The sequence below is a fragment of the Oncorhynchus kisutch genome, linkage group LG16 (genome assembly GCF_002021735.2).
Source record: "Oncorhynchus kisutch isolate 150728-3 linkage group LG16, Okis_V2, whole genome shotgun sequence".
In the NCBI taxonomy this organism is placed as follows: Eukaryota; Metazoa; Chordata; class Actinopteri; order Salmoniformes; family Salmonidae; genus Oncorhynchus; species Oncorhynchus kisutch.
Window position 1 is genome coordinate 45,450,533 of NC_034189.2, and position 24,822 is coordinate 45,475,354.

Genomic DNA, 24,822 nt, shown 5'->3' on the forward strand with positions numbered 1-24,822 from the left:
TCGAAGATTAGGCCACAGACGAAGAAAATAATATACATTGGAACAAACCTTGTATACTTGTCCATAGGTGCCATTTCCGACCACTTCCACCAATTCAAAAATCCCTGCTGGATCCTGAAACGAGTCAAAGATATATATTTTTTACACAACCATTTAAAAAAAAGGAAATGCTTTTGAATAATTGTTGCAAAAATGTGACCTAGATTAACGCAGCTGTTGCGCCCTGATCTCCACAACATGCCAAATGCATTTCGAACAAAGGAAAGTCAGGCAGCACGACAGCTTTCTCTCGATCCGAATAATAAATAAGCCTCCCAGAAATGGTAACCCCGAAAATGTCTCCATATTTTATTGGGTAAAACTGTTCGCATTGTTTTATATAACGTTAACTCGCTGTAGTGGAATAGATTAAATCTGGGGGTAGCCTCATCTTTAAATAAAAGACACTGCCCTTGTCCACCACTCACCCGCAATGAAGCCAGGTCTATTTCGACCAGACTTTTAGCCGGAGAGTCGTTCGCCATCTTTTAAATATAAACCGATCCTTCCTTCACGTTGTGGAATCTTTGATGTGGTATCATTTGCGGCGCATCCTTGTAGAAAAATAACCCCTCGATTATTCCTCTTTGTGGTCCGCTACTGTTGTCGAGGACACTAGGCTACTCCATGTTGAGGTGGCAGCTCGGCCCTTCGCTCGCTCAACTCCCAGTTCTGCTCCTCCTCGCTCCCTGGCTAGTGAGAACCGCACAAACACAGGAAGCCGGTCGGGAATCAGAGGGGCAGGGCCTTGATGCAATAACCGGGGAGTGGGTGATTAATCAGTAAAGAAAGAGAGATACAAAGCTATTTCTATTCTTCTCTGCCTCATCTAGGCCCTAAAAAAACAAAACGACTTTTTCATGTAAAAACGAAGGATGTCTGTACAGAATAGGTGCGAGAGAAAAGGCGAGGCAGGCCTCTATCGCACAGAATCATGGACATGCGCACGTGAACCATCGGTGTCAATATTCGTAATCATGGGTGTGGCAAGGGAACGATCGAACGAGCCTGAGCGGAGCGTGAACTGAAAAGTCATTATTTGCTATGTATGTGCTACCGCATTAGGCTACCCTCATTGAGAGGAGTTCATACTTTTGTCGTTTGAGCTCCATGTGCTGTCCCCCATGATAAATAATTATCTATATTTAGTTATTAGGAAAGGTACAGCGGACACACTCACTGTGTACTATTAGGGGAGTCTCGACCCCTCATCCTAAAGCAGTACCCCAGGGTGATATTTTCCCTACCTGCTTCCTTTGCTCACTTCCCTTTCTCATCATTACTGATATGTATACAGCTGATCCTGTCTCAGTCAATTTGCATCTGGTCAAAGACCCCCTGATATTAGCCTCATATTCAGACACCTTTCTATGGTTGCCCCGTGCTTCATAACATCAGTGTGGTGGTAACTCACACATGGAACCTGTTCTTTCCTACTATAGATCATGTACAAAATGACAAGCAACAACGTTTCTTGTGAAGGAGCCGTCCTTGCCCCAATGCACATCAAGGGGTTAAAAAAAAAGAATAACTGGATAGATAAAAATGGTCAGAATTCAATAAATATTTATTAGGCTATAAAACAGGTGGTTCAAAGAGACCATGCTAAAAAGATCTGCAGATCATTATTTTCCCACTGTTCAAATAGACCCCCTTTCAAGACACAAACCGTGACTGTTGAGGATGACGTTGATGGTAAATGTATAACTATATCGAATGGTTTGAATAATACAAGTTGTGGGCCTAATAAACACACAAGTAACAAAATCATCCATTTCAAAGGGATAAGTTAAGATTCATTGAATGCCATTTTCACATTCGTGTTACCAAAAATTTAGTGACGAGCAATTTCTGCAAATGTGTCTGGCACACAGGAGGTTGGTGGCACCTTTACTGGGGAGGACGGGCTCATGGTAATGGCTGGAACGGAATCAGTGGAATGGTATCAAATACATCAAACATGGTTTGCAGCCATTCCATTCGCGCCGTTCCAGCCATTATTTGGAGCCGTCCTCCTCTCAGCAGCCTCCACTGGTCTGGGAGAATGACGGCATGTGTGTTTATCAAGAGTGTTTGGAAATGAATCAATTCTGGAGAATCCAGATCCTTCCAACATGGTGATGACGGAGCACGGAGGTGACTCATTGTCTACAAATATGACATGTCGTCTTCGGTTCTGACTTCTAAGTAACCCAAATTACTCACCTGGCTGCTTCTCCAAGATCTGACTGTGTGGGTGAGATATGCCAAGTCACAGAAGCTTTTAATGTGGTGACCACACAGTACACCAGTCCTTACAATTTGGAATATGGCATATGTTGTGCCTTTGCCCAGGCCTCTTGACAACCTCTGGTTGTGGGGGGGAAAGACACCCACTGTGTGATTTTGGAATAGACTCATGTAGATAACTATGAAGGCGAGTGTCTATGCATGCCTCACAACAGCACATTGGTAAAAAAAACACCACTTGGCCTCATTGTTACTGTAAAAAAACTAAAATGTTACTGCACAGCACATCAAACTCATTCCGCAGAATGTCTGAAGCTTTTTGCTCCACCCTTGTACTTGATTGATGAATTAAGGTCACTAATTAGCAAGGAGCTCCCCTCACCTAGTTGTGTAGGTCTTAATTGAAAGGAGAAAAGAAAAAAACTGCAATCACTTGGCCCTCTGTGGAATGAGTTCGACACCCCTGCTGTACAGCATCCAGTGATGAACATTCCCTTAAGGGACTTCAACCTGGGATCAGTCTGGCTAGATCAGAATACAGCAGTGTTGCTGGGAAAACACACCATGGAGAGGCTGAAAACATTAGTTCCGATGTGCATCTGGGCAATTGAGCAAGCTGAAAATCATTGGTTAATTAATCAAGATGGTTGACGAGCTATGAAGCCACTTATAAAGACATGATTTAGGCTTACTATTTGTAATAAAGCTTTGATTCATTTAACTAAACTAGGCTGTTGAATGACAGGTGTGTTGTCCTACTGTCCATTGTTTTTGTGACAGAGAGGAAAGGGGCGGATCTGTCCTCCGCAAAAAACACCTGTTCAAATGTAGGGTTGTCTGCACTGATCCTCTTTGCTCACACTTACTGCCACCCTGTGGATGTTTGGTGCTACTACAATGTCTGTGCTTGCTATTTTTCACTTGCTTGCATCAAGCGCTCCCTCCTGACATGATTACCAACATACAGTAGAACATATTGTTCCAGTAAGTGATGGTGTGCATTATATTCATTATGTCCCATAGAAAAATGCTACATTTCTGTACATGAAAATTGGCTTCACATGACAAATAGTAGAAAAAAAACACATTGCAAAAATAATTTAAGGCCTCATTTGTACACAGACCAACGATAAAACAAGAACAAAATAAACCTAATGTACCACACATGACAAATCTGGACTTAATGAAATTGACCCAAAGATATGTGCGCAAACCTGACACACATTTATGTGTTTTGGTTGGGTAGGGCTAGTCCATCGATCCTTTTTGTAAGACTTAAGTAGAACCCATTCCTGAGATCATGAACAACACTGCTGAATCATTCCCACTGTTGAAACTCTTTATCTGAGGCTAGAGCTTCAGAGGAAAATGGAGTATCCTTTCCCTTCTTCTCCAGGGCCCAGTTTTCCAAAAATTATCTATCCGGATTTCATCTATCAGATAGGATTAAATGCATAGAAATATAATTAATAGAACAGAAAAATAACCGACTTCAACGGGGACTCCCGTTCTATTCATTATATTTCTACTCATTTAATCAGAGCCGATAGGTAACTTTTGACAATCTGGATTTCTCCTAACTGGGCCCAGATTATTCTAAATTGATCACCTCTCGGGGGGCCACTACAGTGATGATGATGCTGCCGCTGCTGTAGATGGTCGCCGCGGTGGAGGGTGTTTGCGTGTGACGAGGCTGAGCACGCGGCGGGTAGTGCTGAGGCGCTCTCGGAGGGTGGTCATGGCCAGGATGCTTAGCTGGGCTCTCTTCTCCAGGGGCAGTACAGCCAGCAGCCACCAACACCATGCAGGACCACTGGCACCCACCTGAGAACCCAGAGGCAGAGTGTGGTCGGGTTAGTGAAGACAGGACACAAAGAATTATTCCATATCACAACCAAAAAGTGTCTATGGCCAAGATTGCACAGTTTAATCAGCTTTCATATTCTTAGAGGAACCGATATGGGTATTTAGATTTAGCTGTGGGGCTCTATAGGGTCAAAGTTTCTCCTGACCAGGCAACGAAACCAGGGAAAACTCAGAACCCGAGTTCTACTGTCCGTATCTGCTGACTTTATCTTACCTGTATGTCAGGGTCTTTGTCAGGCAGCTGTCCAAAGTGGCTGACGATCTGGTTCTTCATGTTGTCTTTGAGGGAGGTGAACCAGGTGCTGGCCTGCTCGTACACACAGTCATGCAGCTTCTGCAGCTCCGCCAGCTCCTCTCCCTCCACCTTCTGGTCCTCCAGGTGCTCTATCTTGGCTGTGTTGTAGCCGTCGCGGTGGCCGTGGCTCAGCACTCTGAAGCGGGACACTCCGACCGTGTCGACCACCGAGCGCCCGTCTGCTTGGAACTTCACGTCTTTCACCTCCAACATACAGCCGTAGTCTGCGAAGCTGTGGCCAGGGAAACGCAGGGTATGCACATGTAGGATCTTATTGTGAGCCAGTTTGCTACAGCAGAACAATTATTCTGCAGCAACTGGAAATGTGAATTATTATGTGGATTATAATTCATGGACATTTCTTTAGGGGTTGATAAGCTTTTTCATTGGGGCAAATCAAGTCGAATTTACAAGCTTTAGAAACCTTTTTAAAACTCAAAATGCACTACAAGTTTGCATTTCCTGCAGTGCAGGGAAATTCTCTGCAACAAAAGAGAGTAATCAAATGAAGATCCTACATCTGCATTAGCCATTTGCTCACATGAATCTGTTGGGGTGAAAGTGTGAGGGATAGGCTAGTGTAGTGGAGGTAGTTCACAGGGCTACGCCTGTGAGGATGAGTAACTATGATGAAAACCTGTTAGCACTCAGATAAAATGTCTAGGGTAGGTTTTAGTTCAGTGGGCTAACATGGTCTTGTCTTGAATTGAGTCGCAAATACAGGTTTGCTACCCTTTTGGTTAAACTAGTGTCAAAGTGTTTTGATGGCTGTGTGTGCACAGGTTAAACTAGTGTCAAAGTGATTTGATGGCTGTGTGGGCACAGGTTAAACTAGTGTCAAAGTGATTTGATGGCTGTGTGGGCACAGGTTAAACTAGTGTCAAAGTGTTTTGATGGCTGTGTGGGCACAGGTTAAACTAGTGTCAAAGTGATTTGATGGCTGTGTGGGCACAGGTTAAACTAGTGTCAAAGTGTTTTGATGGCTATGTGGGCACAGGTTAAACTAGTGTCAAAGTGTTTTGATGGCTGTGTGGGCACAGGTTAAACTAGTGTCAAAGTGTTTTGATGGCTATGTGGGCACAGGTGTAAAACCTCCACTCACCCTTTGATGTCGTCAGCGATGCACATTCCAAACTGCTTGGTTCCCGTCTCCATAGAGCGTCGGATCATCAGCCTATAACACGGCTCAAAAACTTGCAGGGGACAGGGAATTGTGGGAAATGCCATGGTGCAGATGAAGATGGGCACTTCCTGGGCCAAGCTGCAGAGATAATCAAATGTGGGTTAAACCACTAAATATGATATTCTGCCCAAATAATATTGTATCATAGGATTCTAAAACATTGTCAGACATTGTGTTTTGAGAAGGGGTTAGGGGCTGAAATGTAATGAGGCCTGACTCACTTTGACAGCTCTGACATTTCTTCCTGGTACACCTTGCTCCTCTCAGCCAGCTCCTCAGACAGGTAGCGCTGCAGCATCTCCTCCATCAGCAGGGTCTTATGGTACCCTCTAGTGGCCAGGTACTGCAATTACAACAGATTCAATCAGATACAAGGGGAATCTTGGTCATTTTGGTCATTTTGTCTTTCAGTAATTGATATTAATTTCCAATAGTAGTGAAGGCAGGTCTGTGTGGTGACTATTTACCTCTGTGATGTTCTCTTTACACAGGGGGCAGTTGGGGTTGTGGTCCAGACAGCGCTCAAGACACTTCATGCAGAAGGTGTGTCCACAGGGGGTGGTGACTGGCTCGTAGAACAGCCTGGTGAAAACGCATGGGGGGGGGGTTAGGTTTTAATAACTACATAGAGAGAACTGGACCTACAGACAGGGTGTGTGTGTGTGTTTGACTTACCTCATACAAACAGAGCAGTCCATGTCAGAGCTATCCAGGAGCTGAGGGGGCACCTCTCTCCTCTCACTGCAACAAGCAGCAGGCATCTGGGATGAGCTTGACTCATCTGAACACAAGACTCAAAACAAATACATTTACATTATATTATTGCTGAGGTTTCTATATGTTTATAATGATTGCCTTCACGCAACAGTAAGATACTTTGCAATATTTTTGTTCACTAGTATTACTTTTTTTTTTTATCGCCTTTTTGGCAACAATAAATAATTGCCCATTGGAATGGGAGGGGTTGGGTACCTTTTCTGGGCAGCTTGTTGGGGGGTGCAGAGCCTAGGGGTTCGTCTGAGAACTTCCTCTTTAGGCCAGGGGGGAGAGGTAAGGCAGCCACAACAGAAGCCAGGGTCTTGGAAACCTCACATGAGGACTTGGTCTCTGCTCCAGTGTCAGACAAACTGTCTCTACGGCTAGTAGGGGTTTGGCTCCATCTACGAGGGGTGGAATGGAGGGAGTCGAGGAGATGGGAGGCTGGTTTGAGGTGGGAGGCGGGGCCTGTTGGGTGGGGGCGAAGTGATGACGTGGGGAGACCGTCTGTCTTGAACGTGGAGAACATCTCACTCAGCATCTACAGGGGGGAAAGAGACATAAGACAGTGACTAGCAGTCATCGCAGTCAATCGGGCACACAATTAGTTGCGTAACTGGTTAGGGGAACTAACTAATTCAATTGAATACAACTTCAATGCTATAGAAACACAGTGGAGTCGCTTAACTTTTGCGTTTCCAGCTTGACTGAGGTCCAGTCTGGCTTCAGAGCCAGACAGTAGAAGTATTCTTGCAGGGCCTCTTCATTATAACCAGCTTTGTTCAGAGCCAGGGCCTTCACGTAGTGAGCCTGAGAACACAAACACACAAAACCCCAAGTACCACAGTGTCTTTCAGGTTCATTTACACAAAACTATTTGGGTAAATGTGTTAATGTCAGGAAACAGTTGCATGTTTTCGTACCTTGGGAGAGAGGGGCGTCAGTCGACACATGGCGTCCCCATCCTGTAGGGCCTGTCTGAAGTTGTTCATCGCCAGATGCAGCTCTGCCCGTCGGGCCAGCAGCCCACACATATAGGGGGCTGTGCAGAGAGAACATGAAACAAACATTAGTTAATAGTCAGATTCAGCTTAAGTTATTCACATATCTCCAGCACCCTCCATTTCTTGTGTTCGTTGTGTCGACGTCTTAAAACCAGTATAAAACCAGCTTGTATGGGTTTGAAGACCGTTAATTGTGAGTTTGTCGTTGATATGTCATTACTTAACAGCTATAACTGTATTCATAACACTTTTACAACCCCCCTGAGAGGATAATGAGGGTAACGTGTTACAAGCTGTATGTCGGGCAGAATATTATTTCAGAAGATCCAGGTCATATGGAACTAGTTCTGGGCTAGGTCATGAGTTGAAGCTGTTCCACCATTCCTGCCCTCAGAACGTGGCATACCTCTATCCTATTACCTTGTGGGCTGAGGCCTACGTTACTGTTGAGTAGAGATTAGAGAAAGGAGTGTCACTTCTCAACGCCCTGTCATTAAATGTTTTGTGTGTGTCAAGACAAAAATGTCTGCCTGTGTCTAACACCACAATGCATTTGTCTATGCAACGCCTGACTTATTTGGAAACCATAGCTACCCATGCAGGAAATAAAAAAGGTAGAAGCTTCCTTTCTGCCTACTCTGATCCCTAGACTAGAGTTCCCTCAAACTCCACAGGCATTTCTCTACAAACCAGGTCAGTCCAAATCATGAATCTTCTGGCTGTGCTCTTATGGCAAAAGTGCATGACTTTACTTACACAACTCATGCCTTAGCTGAACTTGTCATCATGGTGTGATGACGCCAATATATCCCAACCTCTATCTGGTATAGTTTGTGTTATGAACGTGGCACAGGTGGTAACTTAACCCATAACCACTGGTTGGTTCCCTCACCCAATCACTACACTGGTGGCAGTGATGGGATAATCCCCGCAGACCAGGGCTGTTCGTCTTCCATCAGTGATGTCAATAACATGGCTTTGACCTTACGGGTTGACATAACCTATTACAAACCTATGCACGTCACAGAAGTGGGTTACGGGCTTTTATTTCAATGTGCACAGAAAGATCATGCAAAAAGAATGATGATGTAATGTTATAGGGACAATCTTCAGTTGCTACATTCATTTTTTGACTTAAAATGTATGTTATGTACCCATTGATTCTTAAAGAATATAACTAAAATGGCTCATGAGCTTAGTTCAATAGTTAGCAGAACCCAAAATGCAAGCTTATTTCACTGCAATGTTAGTTATGTCTTATGAATTTGAGTGATTACATTTCTCCAGCCCCATCCCTCAGCTTTTTACTAAAACAGTGTGGCTGAATACGCGTTTGTCTCAACTGCGGATATCCCCTTAAAATACGTTTTTAATTTTACCTTTTTCAAGAGCGTAGTTGTATTTTTCAAGTGCGTTGATAAAGCCCTGTTCGTTCCGCATTCTATCCCCTTCAAGCCAGCATCGTCTTGCTTCACTCTCTGCACAAAACCATTTACCCAACAGCCCACTGAGTACTACATTCACTTTAAACCCGGTTGGCTTTAATTCTCTATTTGTTTTGTTCAGTTTGTAACGACAGAATTCACATTCTTTGACACAGTCATCCTCAATGCATGGTTTGCAGAATGTATGGCCGCATTCCAAAGTTGTTGGCTCGATTAACAAGCACTTGCAAAACCGACATGAGAACAGGTCCAACGAATGCTCATTCTCGGAAACCCCATTGGAGTCTGTGCATTCTTTTAGGCATTCTTTTACGCGCAAAGTGTGCGCAATACAGTCAACGAGAGACCCTAGTTCGTTTGGTCGTAACCTGTCCAAGTTGGCGGCGGTGCAGTATGAATCCAGAGCCTCCGCTATCCGCCCTGCACGGCTGAGAGCATCCGCATTCAGAAGGCAGAGGCTCCGGTCCGGGTGTCGGAGGTCCGCCAGCTGGGAGCCGTATATCTCAGCAAGGAGGTTGAAGTCCCCAGCACGGAAGGCTTCCCGTGCAACTGCCAGCATTTCTGGACTCAAACCCGCAGCAGCAGTATTGTCGTGGATAAAATAATCCAAGTGGTTTTCCAAACGAACATCCATATCAGTGAAGTCTATAACATCTATGTAAAACAAATGTGTGCATTCAGATAAAATAAATGAATTGGTGAATAGAGACAGACCGAGAATTGACTTCGTCCAAAATCACTGGTTGCTTTTTATGAAACCTGCTACACTGAAAGTTTGTATAACCTCCTGAATTAAATTACGCGCGATTGGAGAGCCATTCTAAATGCATTTTGGGCTTCAAATTAATCAACGCAAAATAAATCAATAAAATAACACCCATAAATTGCAAAGGTAGACGGTCACCGTTAACCTAATTGTACTGTGAACTAGGTGAATGCGCTGCGTTTGGTAATGGCACGTGACTTCAAGGGAGCGACCCCATTGGTGTGTTATGGTCCTTTTTTGTGTTATGTGGTTCGTTTTATAATGGACAGGAGGTTGTGTAAGTGAACATTTCTGATGAATGGAAAGGGTCCGTTTCTTGGAGATTATGACATGGATACATCTACCTAGGATACAGTTCCTTATTTCTAGAGTCGAGCCGTATAATGCAAAGGGTCTATATTTGTTCGAAGTAGCTTACAAAGCCTTGATCAAGATGATTTAAAAAAATTGTAAGCCATTTTTTTTTTTACATAGACGAGAAATAGTGGGTCACTGAAAGTTTATAGACTAAACATAATGTTATTTATTTATCAGACGTCATTATTCATGAGAAAAATACCCTTTGCTATTGATAGGCTAATGACAGTTACTGCGTTTGCCAAAGCTTAACTCAAATCTAATTGTATTGTTCACATGGACATATTTAGCATATGCTATTGCGGGTGCAGCGAAATGCTTGTGTTCCTAGCTCCAACAGTGCAGTAGTATCTATCAATTCACAACAATACACACAAATCTAAAATTAAAATAATGTAATTAAGAAATACATCGATATTGGGACGAGCAATGTTGGAGTGGCATACAGTAGAATACAGTATATACATATGAAATAAGTAAAACAGTATGTATACATTATTCAAGTAACTCGTGTTCCATTATTAAAGTGACCAGTGAGTCCATGTCATTGTACATAGGGCAGCAGCCTCTAAGGTGCAGAGTTGAGTAACCGGGTGGTAGACGGCTAGATAAAGGGGAACACCAGTGTCTACATATTGGAGGCTGTTATGTTATTTATTATTTTCATTAAACTTATATTCATACAAGTTATTCTCTAAAAATAGATCTATTTAAGATAAGGATTACTTTATTGGTTCATTTACGATCTGAGCACCTGAGATTGTTGTGTTGCATATCCCATTCTCCCCGGAAGTCAAACGCATACTTTTTTTGCACTAAATCTTGCACTGACTATGCGCACGCACACTAGAGTCTGCCCACACAACACGTGTACGTACACTGACATCCCAACATACACACATCACGCGCAGACATGCATACTGACGCCCCACAACACCCATTGACACTCACCACATACGCTGCTGCTACTGTCTATTATCTATCCGGTTACCTATTCACTTTACCCCCTACGTATATGTACATAGCTACCTCGATTACCTTGTACCCCTGCACATCGACTCAGTACTGGTACTCCTTGTATTTAGCCATGATACTTTTACTTGTTTTTATTCACTGTGTATTTATTCCTCATGTCACTATTTCTATACATAGGTATGTTTTTACCTTTTATCTTAACTCTGCATTGCTGGAAAAGGACCCTTAAGTAAGCATTTCACTGTTAGTCTACAGTTGTTTAAGAAGCATGTGACAAATAACAATTTTATTTGACATACAGTACATACATACATACATACATACATATGTACACACAGGTAACTGCCAAAATAAAGGAAATATTTGAGTAAATGAGGGACACAAAGTATATTTAAAGCAGGTGTGGTTTCTGTGTATACACAGTTACAGTTGAAGTCAGAAGTTTACATACACCTTAGCCAAATACATTTAAACTCAGTTTTTCACAATTCCTGACATTTAATACTAGATAAAAAATTCCCTGTCTTAGGTCAGTTAGGATCACCACTTTATTTTAAGAATGTGAAATGTCAGAATAATAGTAGAGAATTATTTATTTCAGCTTTTATTTCTTTCATCATGTTCCCAGTGGGTAAGAAATGTACATACACTCAATTAGTATTTGGTAGCATTGCCTTTAAATTGTTTAACTTGGGTCAAATGTTTTGGGTAGCCTTCCACAAGCTTCCCACAATAAGTTGGGTGAATTTTGGCCCATTCCTCCTGACAGAGCTGGTGTAACTGAGTCAGGTTTGTAGGCCACCTTGCTCGCACACATTTTTTTTTGTTCTGCCCACACATTTTCTATAGGATTGAGGTCAGGGCTTTGTGATGGCCACTCCAATACCTTCACTTTGTTGTCCTTAAGCCATTTTGCCACAACTTTGGAAGTATGCTTGGGGTCATTGTCCATTTGGAAGACTCATTTGCGAACAAGCTTTCACTTCCTGACTGATGTCTTGAGATGTTGCTACAATATATCCAACATTTTTCCTCCCTTATGATGCAATCTATTTTGTGAAGTGCACCAGTCCCTCCTGCAGCAAAGCACCCCCACAACATGCTGCCACCCCCGTGCTTCACGGTTGGGATGGTGTTCTTCGGCTTGCAAGCCTCCCCCTTTTTCCTCCAAACATAACGATGGTCATTATGGCCAAACAGTTCTATTTTTTGTTTCATCAGACCAGAGGACATTTCTCCAAAAAGTACAATCTTTGTCCCCATGTGCAGTTGCAAAACCGTAGTCTGGCTTTTTTATGGCGGTTTTGGAGCGGTGGCTTCTTCCTTGCCGAGCGGCCTTTCAGGTAATGTCGCTATAGGACTCGTTTTACTGTGGATATAGATACATTTGTACCGGTTTCCTCCAGCATCTTCAAAAGGTCCTTTGCTGTTGTTGTGGGATTGATTTGCACATTTCACACTAAAGTACGTTCATCTCTAGGAGACAAAACACGTCTCCTTCCTGAGCGATATGACGGCTGCGTGGTCCCATGGTGTTTATACATGCGTACTATTGTTTGTACAGATGAACGTGGTACCGTAAGGCACTTGGAAATTGCTCACAAGGATGAACCAGACTTGTGGAGGGCCACACTTTTTTTTCCTGAGGTCTTGGCTTAAGTCTTTTGATTTTCCCATGATGTTAAGCAAAGAAGCACTGAGTTTGAAGGTAGGCCTTGAAATACATCCACAGGTACACCTCCAATGACTCAAATGATGTCAAGTAGCCTATCAGAAGCTTCTAAAGCCATGACATCATTTTCTGGAATGTTCCAAGCTGTTTAAAGGCACAGTCAACTTAGTGTATGTAAACTTCTGTGTGATACAGGGAATTATAGAATTATAAGTGAAATAATATACCTGGAAACAATTGTTGGAAAAATAACTTGTGTCATGCACAAAGTAGATGTCCTAACTGACTTGCCAAAACTATAGTTTGTTAACAAGAAATTTGTGGAGTGGTTGAAAAACCAGTTTTAATGAATCCAACCTGTATTCCAAGTGTATTTAAACTTCCGACTTCAACTGTATCTGTATACACACAGAGTAGTTGGGGTCAGACGCAGGGACAGCCACAGTACAGTGCCCCTGGAGCAGTTTGGGGTACGGGGTGGGTAAAGTGCCTTGCTCAATGGCACAACGGCGGTAGGCATTTCAATCTATTTCGCAAGAGAGACCTGTTCAAGATGGCATTGGTCTGAAATGTTACAAAAAGAGCCATGTTATAAAAAGTAGCTCCAGTTCAGAGGGCCCACCCTTTCATATTTTGCCTAAACTTGCCCAGTGGCAGCACTTGGGTGCACCTCAATTGTCTAAACAAATTGACGTTCCCCAAATTCTTTGAAGCTGGCACTACCTCCAGATTTCATATGGCCCCTTAGATATGGGAAATATCTATTGTTCAATACGATGCCTGTAATATTCAATATATATTCAGTTCTGTTATATGACATTTTCTTAAACGTGCTAACTGGGTGACCGTCAAGTCTACAACGCTTAAAAGACACCATAACGTTGTCATAGAAAATTATTTCATGTCACCTGCCTGCCAAACAGTGGCACATGCTTAGGGCACACCAAAAAAAATTGGCAATCTCACTTCATCAGAGCAGAGGCAGAGAGTGGGGGAAGGGAGGAAGTGGTTACAAGGAAGCACTGAATGTAACAATGTGTTTATTGGACTATTAATAGCAGAAGTGAACACTCACACAGTGGTCCATCAGCATTTAATGTCCCCATTCAGTTGAACAGCAGGCTGGGGCAGCTTGTTTTACCATGGCAACGCTGTTGGTCTTCAGTACTACAGTCTTGGGACGAAACGCAACTTAAATCTACAGTAGGTTAGGCTTTGAAATCTGATATCTGAACAATGAGCAACAAGGTGTCTGCTCTTTGTTGCGTCTACTCCCCTTTCATTGCACGATTTAATTGGGCCATATGATATCACTGATCCATAGTTTTACGTTAGAATGCGGGACAATTGCATCTTAACTGACAGGCGCCACGTAGGAATGACGCTACGAGACAAGAAATCCCTGATCTGAAAGAGAACAAAGACAAGTTTTACATTAATCCTTATTACCATTTATCGGTGACTTATCTGTCAAACATAGGATAAAAGGTCAACAGGTGGAGGTCAATCGGAAGCTGTCATTTCTCGTCATGAACAGTGTCTAGTTAGGATGATCAAAATTCATCATCCTCATCCTCATTAGCGTGCATTGAACCACACTCAGCCAAACAAAGAAATACAACACAGAATGCCCACCCAAATCACACCCTGACCAAACCAAATAGAGACATAAAAAGGCTCTCTAAGGTCAGGGCGTGACAACATTGTAGAATAATAGTGAAGACATCCAAACTATGAAATAACACATACAAAATCCTGTAGTAACCAAAAAAGTGTTAAACAAATCAAAATATCTTTTATATTTGAGATTCTTCAAAGTAGTCACCCTTTGCCTTGATGACAGCTTTGCACACTCTTGGCATTCTCTCAACTAGCTTCACGAGGAATGCTTTCCCAACAGCCTTGAAGGAGTTCCCAGAATCTCAAAAATAAAATATATTTTATTTTGTTTAACTCTTTTTTTGGTTACTACATGTTTCCATGCATGCACCCCTGAGGGGCCCCAGTGTTGAGGATCAAGGTGGCAGATGTTTTGTTGCCTACCCTTACCATCTGGGGGCCGCCAGTCAGGAAGTCCAGGATCCAGTTGCAGAGGGAGGTGTTAAGTCCCAGTGTCCTTAGCTTAGTGATGAGCTTTGAGGGCTGAGCTGAGCTTTAGCATAATGTACAGCATTCTCACATACGTAGGTGTTCCTTTTGTCCAGGTGGGAAAGGGCAGTGTGGAGTGCGATTGAGATTGCATCATCTGTGGATCTGTTGGGGCGGTATGCGAATTGGAGTGGGTCTAGGGTTTCCGGCATGATGGTGATTATGTGAACCTTGACCGGCCTTTCAAAGCACTTCATGGCTAACCGACGTGAGTGCTACGGGGCAGTAATCATTGAGGCACTTAACCTTCGCTTTCTTGAGCACAGGGACTATGGTGGTCTGCTTGAAACATGTAGGTATTACAGACTCGGTTAGGGTTAGGGTTAGGGTTAGGGTTAGGGACATGTTGAAAATGTAGGGTTAGGGTTAGGGTTAGGGACATGTTGAAAATGTCAGCGAAGACACCTGCCAGTTGGTCAGCGCATGCTTTGAGTACACGTCTTGGTAATTCGTCTGGCCCCGCAGCTTTGTGAATGTTGACCTGTTTAAAGGTCTTGCTCACATCGGCTATGGAGAGCGTGATCACACAGTCGTCCGGAACAGGTGGTGCTCTCATGCATGCTTCAGTGTTGCTTGCCTCGAAGCAAGCATAAAAGGCATTTAGCTCATCTGGTAGGCTCACGTCACTGGGAAGCTCGTGGCTGGGTTTCCCTTTGTAGTCCGTAATATTTGTCAAGCCCTGCCACATCCGACGAGCATCAGAGCCGGTGTAGTAGGATTCAATCTTAGTTCTGTATTGATGCTTTGCCTGTTTGATGGTTCGTCTGAGGGCATAACGGGATTTGTTATAAGCGGCCGGATTAGGGTCCCGCTCCTTGAAAGCGTCAGCTCTAGCCTTTAGCTCGGTGCGGATGTTGCCTGTAATCCATGGCTTCTGGTTGGGATATGTACGTACGGTCACTGTGGGGACGAGGTTGTTGATGCACTTATTGATGAAGCCGGTGACTGAGATGGTTTACTCCTCAATGCCAATTCTTTAAATTTATTTGACCTTTATTTAACTTGAATCCCTGAACATATTTCAGTCTGTGCTAGCAAAACTGTCCTGTAGCTTAGCATCCGCATCATCTGACCACTTCGGTATTGCACGAGTCACGGGTACTTCCTGCTTTAGTTTTTGCTTATAAGCAGGAATCAGGAGAATAGATTTATGGTCAGATTTGCCAAAAAATGGAGGGCGAGCTTTGTATGAGTCTCTGTGTGTGGAGTAAATGTGTTCTAGAGTTTTTTCCCCCTTTGGTTGCACATGACATACTGGTAGAAATGAGGTAAAACGGATTTAAATTTGCCTGCATTAGAGTCCCCGGCCACTAGTAGCGCCACTTATGGCCTTATATAGCTCGTTGAGTGCAGTCTTAGTGCCAGCATCGGTTTGTGGTGGTAAATAGACAGCTAAGAATAATATAGATAGTAGATAGTGTGGTCTACAGCTTATCATGAGGTATTCTACCGCAGGCGACCAATACTTTGAGACTTCTTTAATATTAGACATCGCACATTAACAAATAGACACACACCCCCACCCCTCGTTTTACAAGACGTAGCTACTCTGTCCTGCCACAGTGCACAGTGAAGCCAGCCAGCTCTATATTATCCATGTCGTCGTTCTGCCACGTCTAGGTGAAACATAAGATATTACAGTTTTTAATGTCAAGTTGGTAGGATAGTCTTAATCGTAGATCGTCCAGTTTGTTTTCCAATGATTGCACGTTGGCCAATAATACGGAGGGTAGTGGTGGTTTACCTACTCGTCAGCTAATTCTTACAAGGCCCCCTTTTCTCCATCTTTTCTTTGCGCTGATGACGGGGGTTTGGGCCTTGTCTTTACAAAGCAGCATATCCTTCGCGTCAGGCTCATTAATGAAAAAATCTTCGTCCAGGTCGATTTGAGTAATCTCTGTTCTTATATCCAGAAGGTACTTGACCTATCCACTGATCTACTTGAGAACCACTGATCTACCCTATGGGTTAGTGCTATTCGGGATCCTTACCTTACCATACCTTACCGATCCATACCCTAAACCCTTACCTAACCTTAACCATTTAAAATTGGGTATGGATGTGCCAAGGCTTCTGGATTGCAAGGACATATTTATTAGGGGGCAAAAAATTACTTCGTCCCTGGGTGGGCTCGAACCACCAACCTTTAGATTAACAGTCTAACGCGCTAGCCGATTGCGCCACAGAGACAGTTCCACCATGTTTATGTGACCATTATTAAGAATGTGTGTCAGGTAGTCTCCGTGTCAGACCAATTCACCTGTGTACTCTGTCAGACTCGGGGTGCTTTTCAATGCTAAGTGGCTTCCTTTGCTACACATGCACTGCTCTGAGAAGACCTGCACCAGTAACAATCTTTTCAGAGCCTCTGCTTTTCACTTTTCAGTGCCTTGCTCCAGCACGGCAGCACCCACAGTAGGCTGAGCTAATGAGTGATTAGTGTCAACATCCTAAGACTACCTGAAATACAAATCACCCCTTACCGTTGCTCTCTAAACTCTAAAAAAGATCCGACAGACACCCAACTTCAGACATGCAGATTTGTAGGACGTTTTATTCTAAGTGGTTTCACCGTCTCTGTGGCGCAATCGGCTAGCGCGTTAGACTGTTAATCTAAAGGTTGGTGGTTCGAGCCCACCCAGGGACGATATATTTTAATTTTCTCCTTGAACCTCTGGTTCCTCAAATATTATGAAAAAAGCAGTGACAACATGCTGGAGATTCAACAATGCTTTTGCAAACCTCTTTCCCTAAACACATATACCAGTACTTTACTGCCATGACAGAATTAGTGCTGTTGCCTATATCATAACCTCAGCACCCAGAACAGAGTGCCAGGAGACTAACATCTGCCATAACTACTGTAAAAAGTACTCTCAATCATACTTTCATTTTATTAAAATACACAAATTCCAAGTTCACTTCCTCTCTGCTGCTGTACTTACAAAAAAATCTTGCGCCCAACGTGGGGCTCGAACCCACGACCCTGAGATTAAGAGTCTCATGCTCTACCGACTGAGCTAGCCGGGCAATGAAGAACACTGCATTCCTCAGAGGTTAAAACGATTTGCCACATCAGCAACTCCTACTTCAATAATAGATGAAGAGTATGGGTGGAGCCTGGTCAGAAAGACGAGCGAGCTCGTTTGGAAAAAAGACAGGACAACATAAATAGCAATCGCCACACGGGATCCCAGCACCTTAACTGGGGAGGACGGGCTCGTGGTAATGGCTGGAGCAGAATAGGTGGAATGGTATCAAATACACCAAACACATGATTTCCATGTGTTTGATGCCATCCTATTGTCCTGTTCCAACCATTATTATGAGTAGCCTCTACTGGATCCCAGTTTCAACTGCTCTACCACTGTCAAACACAGAGGCATACACAAAATGATGATTCTCCATAAACATTATTTAAAAATATATATATTGCCAAATGTATAAAAACATATCAACTGTAAAATTACAAGAAAAGAAGTCTGCCCCGTGTGAGGCTCGAACTCACGACCTTCAGATTATGAGACTGACGCGCTGCCTACTGCGCCAACGAGGCCTGAAGACCACATGTAAATAACATGATTTTTAAAGACAAAGGCAACTGTTTGAATGATACATTTTAATAAGCTAGTTAGGATGTTGCAACACCATAAACATAACACTGTACAGCCCTTCTAAAACAGATGTTCCATTCAAATTCAAGTAAAACGTGCAGTGGCCCCCAATGGCAGCAGAGAAGCACAGCAAGTGTAGACCATAGAGAATGATAGAGGATTCATCATTGTATCTGTCCCAATGGGGCTGGGCTACTCCAGTCCTCGGGTGCCTGATTGGTGTCACACTTTTTCTCCATCCCTAGCAAACACAGCTGATTAATCAAATTGCATTCTAAACTGAAGATCATGATTAGGTGATTATTGGAGTCAGGTGTGTTAGCTGGGGCTGGGGCAAAACTGTGACCCCAATCAGGTCCCCGAGGACTGGAATTGCACAATACAGGGCAGTGCCGTTTATATCTGGGTTGCATCCGGTTTATACTGACCAACATCGCACTGGATGAATATAAAAAAAGTTCAAATGTTCGACTGCGAGTGATGGGACAATTATTTTAATAATTCAATGGATGGTTTGTGTACAAAGGTGATAACTAAAGTGTCCATCCATTATTCTGAATTTTCAAATCTGACTTCTCTATGTGGCCTTCTATGGAATTTGTCTTTCTGGGCAGGACGTCACTTAAACTGCAGTACTGATGCAAAACTATAGGAGCAATGGAAACCATGCTTCTAAACTGGAACCCTGGCCCCTTGGGCAGCTCCATTTTGAAGTAGTCCATTATCTTCTACTACTTCTATGAGTTGGTAAACAAACTAAAAGGGTGCATACTGCCACCTGGAGTGTGCCATTTGAATAGGTATAAAGTCGAGGTTGGCAAATTACTGCCACCTGCAGTTATGGAATGTTCGCTCGTGAGTATAATTCATTGGATTAGCGCTCCAAATGACTCAAATGGAATTTTGTGATCCTTCCTTAACCCATAGGAAGTACCACCCAGTTGACTACTTCAAAAAGGTGAAAGTCCCAATGGCACCAGCCATGCTAAAACTGGCTTTTGGGCACTAGAGTCCTCTATAATTCTCTATGGGATAGACAAAGGAGGGTCAATGCAATGAAAATAAATGGTGCAGTGGTGGGCCACAAAACATATAAACCGCATGGTTTACCATTTATACTGCCTTGAGTGAGTCGCTAATCCCGAACAGAGCATAGCCTCGCTTTATCTTGCCAAGGCCAATCTGTCAATATGAACAGAACACAGCCTCACTTTATCTTGCCAAGGCCAATCTGTCAATATGAACAGAACACAGCCTCGCCTTATCTTGCCAAGGCCAATCTGTCAATATGAACAGAACACAGCCTCACTTTATCTTGCCAAGGCCAATCTGTCAATATGAACAGAACACAGCCTCGCTTTATCTTGCCAAGGCCAATCTGTCAATATGAACAGAAAAAGAGACATTAGAATACAGTCTGTAATAAACCAAAAACATCTCTGAAAATACAAGATTGTAAGCCTAAATAAATATATGCCTACATGTTTTACATACAATCAATGTCTATTTTCATGAGACTCATAATGAGCAACAGTTGGCCCATGCATGCTTTTTTTTGGGCTGCACACATGGACTGCAGGTGGACAGCTAAGAGACCCCTGAAGCGAATTGGTGCAGATTGGCATTTTTTTTCCTTGGACATAAATAAAATACTTGCCTATGTTAGAAATAGATATGTAGACGGACGAGTCGGTCAAGGATCGATTCAGACAAGGTGGTAAATTGTATGACAAGCTACAGTTTATTCAGAGTGAAGATATCTAGAACAGCATAATTACGGCTCTCCCGCTGGTTCGTACGGAAGCGCAGACGAAGAAGAGACCGATACAATCAGTACACCACTTATATATAGAACAGAAAGTAGGTTGATTCTGGAAGATCGGATCTTTGGATTGGTTCAGCTGGGGTGTAGTCTGTAGTCTTCCGCCATTGGCTCAGTTGTCTGTCCGTCATCGTAGAATCCTCTTCGGGCATTCAACGTTCAGCTACAACGGAGATCATGTGTGTGTGCGCTGGTTTTGGCCATTAGTGTAATGCGGGAGCTATCCTGTAGGGGACCCCACAGGCTCAACTCTGAGTTGTAGCCCTTTATCAACAATAGTTTGGTCACCTACATAAGAATTAGCATTTCTCTACACCTACTATATTATTAGTGATGTATCGGTTTATTTTCTGTGTGTGATACCAGATAGCTTAATAACAGCTTGTAGCTGAGCATAGGCTCTGATCCATAGGCCCAACACAAGGTCAGCCTACTACTTGGCCTATTACTTGCATATCTGACAACCAACCCCTTAAAAACATTTGGTAAACTACGGCATGCATTTAAAATATGCAACAAATGCGTACACTTTAGAGCCGAGAACGAATTACATTGTATTTTTGTCTGTCCACAAATCTCTTTCGCAAGCTTACCTGTTCAACCGAAGTCACTTCTTTGAAAATTATACGGCACGTGATTTGCGTAATTGAACTACCCATCATGAGGAGTCACAAGATTCTAGCACCCCTGGAGAGAAAACGCTATCGCCCGAACAGGGACTTGAACCCTGGACCCTCAGATTAAAAGTCTGATGCTCTACCGACTGAGCTATCCGGGCTCTGTCCTACGCAAGGGGAACTGCCATTACAAATGATTAATGTTAGAAATGATGACTTGTGCTTCTACACCTGCATTGCTTGCTTTTTGGGGTTTTAGGCTGGGTTTCTGTACAGCACTTTGAGATATCAGCTGATGTACGAAGGGCTATATAAATAAATTTGATTTGATCTGTATTTGTCAGAAATTGTAACCAACCCAAACACTGGAATTGACTGCTCCTACCCGACCTCAACCCAGTTGCAACATAATACTAGGAAGGTGTCTTTAATGCACTGTGTATATTTATATTCCGGTCTCTGACATTGCTCATTCTTAATTTTTTTAATGAACTACATGTGTATTGTTTTTTTTTACTAAGTATAGCTGCACTGTTGGAGCTAGAAACAAGCATTTCGCTGGAATAACATCTGCAAATACAACACCATAAACAGAACAATACTACAGCCCATTGGTTCTCAATCCTGGTCCAGGGTACCAAAAAGGGGTGTACATTTTAGTTTTTGCTCTAGCACTACACACTTGATTCAAATCACCCCACCAAACGGGATCAAGACACGTAGGTTAAAATATCAAAACAAACTCTGAACCAATGACATTCATTTGGGGACAGGTCGAAAATCATTAAACATGTATGGCAATTTAGATAGTTATCTTGCACTTGCTAGCTAACGTTAATTTGTCCAATTTAGCTAGCTTGCTGTTGCAAGTTAATTTGTCCTGGGATATAAACATTGCGTTGTTATTTTACCTGAAATGCACAAGGACCTCTACTACAACAATTCATCCACACATAAACGGCAAACCAAATCGTTTATAGTCATCTCTCCTCCTTCCAGCCTTTTTCATCGTTTAATTTATATGGTGATCGCATCTAAACTTTCATTGTATTACCAGACCACCCGCAAAACAGTTCGTCTTTCAGGCACCTGCTTCTATAAACCAATCAGGAGATGGGAGAGGCAGGACTTTCAGCGCGATCTGCTTCAGAAATAGGAACGAGTTCTATTTTAGCCCGTGGCGTCGCAGACGCTCGTTGGCGCGCGCCAGCAGTGTGGGTGCAATAATTGAATAACATGGAATTCTACATTTATTTTGCGACGTGTCCGGTCTGGTCAGCGTGCAAGGTCTCTAGTAAAACCGAAAACTCCTGAAAAAAACTGACTGTGAGCCTAAATATAAATAGGCAGACATGCATGCACAAGCCAGCTGTGCTGTTTTTCCTCTGCATTCAAGACTGAGTCCTAGTCCTGGCCTGCAACTCTGTTAATTAATACATTTATTGTACATAAATCAAATTATTGGCTACTATATTATTAGTGATGTATCCGCTTATTAATAGCAGATCGCTTAATAACAGCTTAGCCGAGCATAGCCGACTCAAATCCATAGACTGGATGCACTTCGAATTTAAAGTATGCAAAAATATGTAACAACAAATGCATACACTTTATAGCCGAGGACGAATTATATTTTGTTTTGTTCAGTGCACTCTTTTGCAAGTTTACCTGTTCAACAGAGGTTCTCTGAAAATTGTACGGCACGTGATTTGCGTAACTGAACCACATATTATGAGTGGTTATACGATCCTAACACCCTGGAAAGAAAATGGTGTCGCCCAAACAGGTACTTTTGAAAATTGTACCACATGTGATTTGCGTAATTGAACAACCCATCATTAGGAGTCACAAGATTCTAGCACCCATGGAGAGAAAACTATCGCCCGAACAGGGACTTGAACCCTGGACCCTCAGATTAAAAGTCTGATGCTCTACCGACTGAGCTATCCGGGCTCTTGCAGGATTAATCGCCATTATATATAATAAACAACGCTATAAACTCAAAAAAATTATAGAGGACAAAACATTGGAAATGTCTGCTCCTTTAAAAGCGCATTGACGAGCGGGACAGGAGTCAACGTTGACACTGATGTGTGGGACAGGACAGGAGTCATTGTTGAGTGGGAGTAGCCTGCCACCTGGTGGTTTAGTCTTGACTGGTCAGTTGTTTTGTGGGGTACTTGTAATTAAGAGAAAGTTGTTGATTATAGATTAACCGGTAAACACTGTATCAATATCATACTTTTATTATGATTGCTAAATACTGTTCAATTTAAACACTTGCACCCCAATCCCACCTTCCCCAAAACACTTGTAAATGTTGGACTATAAATGGTGCCTTCCTGTATTAGGGTGGTTTAGGGTTAAACGCCCGCTCCTGTAATTCTCACACAAACCACTTTGTCTCCCAAAAGTGTTCAACATTTTCCCTGGATGCCACTAGTCTTGCTCAACAAAAAAAATGCCATCTGTCTCATCTCAACTTTCTATGTCACTCCAACAAAACGATTATGAGGTATGTTTGGGGCAAAATGCGCCCAAGGCAATCGATGCAAGTCAGTGGTACCCAGCATTTACTAAATCATTTCTAAATCATCTATAAATAACTTCTTTGAGTTACACAATCAATTCTGAGATACTTTAGGATTACTTGGACAGGATGGGGGGGAAATAAAAAGATGGGCCGGGCCGTACATCAAAACCTTCATAAAATAGATTTCCATCCAATTAGGGACTTTCATGTGAATATTCTAAAATCCACATAAAAACAATATGCGCATTTTCCCACCAGAGATGTGTTTCCAACAAATTGACTTGTTGCTGATTAAAGGTTCTGCGTGATGATATAGTGCACATTAAATACCTTTGCAGTTAAATTGCCATGTACCAAATAGAAAATACAAGTTAAATGGGTGTCCATCGCATTTTCAACTCTACTAGTGGTTTTGCCACACTCTGGTATTGGCATATGCACTCTAGCCCAGGGTTTCCCTAACTCCGACCAAGGGCCTCTGTTGGTCAATTTCTTCAACAAATGATCAGGTCTATATAATTATCAAACATACATTAGTATGGAAAGGAAACACAGACTTGTTAACTATTAAAATACTAATTTTAGTAATACTATTGTAGGCAGACGTTGATACAGAGTACAGTACAACAGTATATGGTAGCTCTCCCCAAGTTCTGCAAAATGTCTAAGACATCCTGTAACTCATATAGCCTCCCCAATCCCCCTTACGTAACTTTCCCTAGCAACAACATTTTAATAAATCTGACCTCCCCCTGACAGCAGCTATCATCTTATTAGCAAAGAAAAACTCAGAAGTGGGTTTGACCGAAACCTGACCTTTCATCACAAGTATAGAGTCATAACAATGTGAACGAGTGTAAGCATCTTCTGACAGGTGGCTGGTTTCATCAGGTCTGTGGCAGCCTTGTGTTCTCAGAAAACCAGATAACCACGGTGGGATCCAGACAGGAGGAATCTGAATGTAGACGCCTTCTGATAGTGTCTGAAGGTCACAACACTCAAAAACAGGTTAACACACACACATATCTCCTGAAGAGGAGACCTTACAGTTTATCATAACATCATTTATTAACCCTTTAAAAGGTATAACGCTTTGGTTTAACCTTCTTCATCTCCCCTGGGTGCATTTGTGTATTTGTCAAACGGCAGCCATGCACCGATTATCATCTCACCAGAATAGGATTCTCGATATTTTGGAAAGGAGCATCAATCTCATCACCTTGCACTTTACAATACCCTTTGAAATTCTTCATAATTTATTCAATATGTAACCGAATAAACTGCATGCTTTCCCGATGAGTCGTAGTGGAAGGACCACGCGCGACTCCAAGTTTACTTCAATATGATGGCTATTATATCAATATTGTGAATTAAAGGGTTTCCACTGACATTTTTTTGCATAATTCATTTTACCAACATAAAAAGATCTCACCTTGTCGAGCCTATTTTATTTTGTCGACATTTGGAAAGTTAACCGAAAAGTGTTGTTTCAATCAGGCCT

General features: G+C 42.6%; 2 protein-coding genes and 5 non-coding genes across 28 annotated transcripts in view; 1 reads left to right on the top strand and 6 right to left on the bottom strand.

Annotated features, from left to right (window-relative positions):
- Positions 1 to 1,001, bottom strand: part of LOC109879430 (mitogen-activated protein kinase kinase kinase kinase 4-like) — a 50,030-nt gene extending 49,029 nt beyond the window's left edge. For 10 of the 20 annotated variants that reach the window (XM_031792550.1, XM_031792559.1, XM_031792545.1 and 7 more), the window contains exons 1-2: positions 468 to 992; positions 49 to 114 (exon numbers count right to left, since the gene is read on the bottom strand). In XM_031792550.1, the coding sequence (XP_031648410.1) occupies positions 49 to 114; positions 468 to 524 (123 nt within the window). In that variant the 5' untranslated portion in view covers positions 525 to 992. Of the gene's footprint in view, positions 1 to 48; positions 115 to 467 lie in introns of all 20 variants that reach the window. The other 10 variants (XM_031792560.1, XM_031792548.1, XM_031792544.1 and 7 more) reach the window with 4 other exon arrangements.
- A 587-nt stretch (positions 1,002 to 1,588) lies between these two features.
- On the bottom strand, positions 1,589 to 9,731 carry LOC109879407 (LON peptidase N-terminal domain and RING finger protein 2-like). 3 transcript variants are annotated; one of them, XM_031792563.1, is made up of 11 exons: positions 8,752 to 9,731; positions 7,292 to 7,410; positions 7,056 to 7,178; positions 6,585 to 6,909; positions 6,288 to 6,405; positions 6,080 to 6,194; positions 5,834 to 5,955; positions 5,532 to 5,690; positions 4,349 to 4,661; positions 3,878 to 4,092; positions 1,589 to 3,701 (listed from the first exon to the last, which is right to left on the bottom strand). In XM_031792563.1, exons 1-10 carry the CDS (start codon positions 9,449 to 9,451, stop codon positions 3,892 to 3,894), a joined length of 2,295 nt encoding a protein of 764 aa, XP_031648423.1. In that variant the 5' UTR covers positions 9,452 to 9,731; the 3' UTR covers positions 1,589 to 3,701; positions 3,878 to 3,891. The 3 variants fall into 3 exon arrangements, with proteins under 3 accessions (XP_031648423.1, XP_031648424.1, XP_031648422.1); XM_031792564.1 differs by having other exon boundaries at positions 1,589 to 4,092; positions 6,288 to 6,393; XM_031792562.1 differs by having other exon boundaries at positions 1,589 to 4,092.
- Positions 9,732 to 16,851: 7,120 nt separating this feature from the next.
- trnan-guu (transfer RNA asparagine (anticodon GUU)) lies at positions 16,852 to 16,925 on the bottom strand. The gene has a single exon. It is a non-coding gene; the product is annotated as a tRNA-Asn (tRNA).
- Positions 16,926 to 17,308: 383 nt separating this feature from the next.
- Positions 17,309 to 17,382, top strand: trnan-guu (transfer RNA asparagine (anticodon GUU)). Its single transcript has one exon. It is a non-coding gene; the product is annotated as a tRNA-Asn (tRNA).
- Positions 17,383 to 17,692: 310 nt separating this feature from the next.
- On the bottom strand, positions 17,693 to 17,765 carry trnak-cuu (transfer RNA lysine (anticodon CUU)). The gene has a single exon. It is a non-coding gene; the product is annotated as a tRNA-Lys (tRNA).
- Positions 17,766 to 20,876: 3,111 nt separating this feature from the next.
- trnak-uuu (transfer RNA lysine (anticodon UUU)) lies at positions 20,877 to 20,949 on the bottom strand. Its single transcript has one exon. It is a non-coding gene; the product is annotated as a tRNA-Lys (tRNA).
- Positions 20,950 to 22,668: 1,719 nt separating this feature from the next.
- trnak-uuu (transfer RNA lysine (anticodon UUU)) lies at positions 22,669 to 22,741 on the bottom strand. The gene has a single exon. It is a non-coding gene; the product is annotated as a tRNA-Lys (tRNA).
- Positions 22,742 to 24,822: the final 2,081 nt, after the last annotated feature.

Coding starts and splice junctions, on each gene's coding strand:
- LOC109879407 (XM_031792563.1), bottom strand. CDS start 9,451: ATGGATGTTCGTTTGGAAAACCACTTGGATTATTTTATCCACGACAAT. Junction 6,910..7,055: donor TCAAGCTGGAAACGCAAAAG/TTAAGCGACTCC, acceptor TCCCCCCTGTAG/ATGCTGAGTGAGATGTTCTC. Junction 6,195..6,287: donor GACTGCTCTGTTTGTATGAG/GTAAGTCAAACA, acceptor CGTTTTCACCAG/GCTGTTCTACGAGCCAGTCA.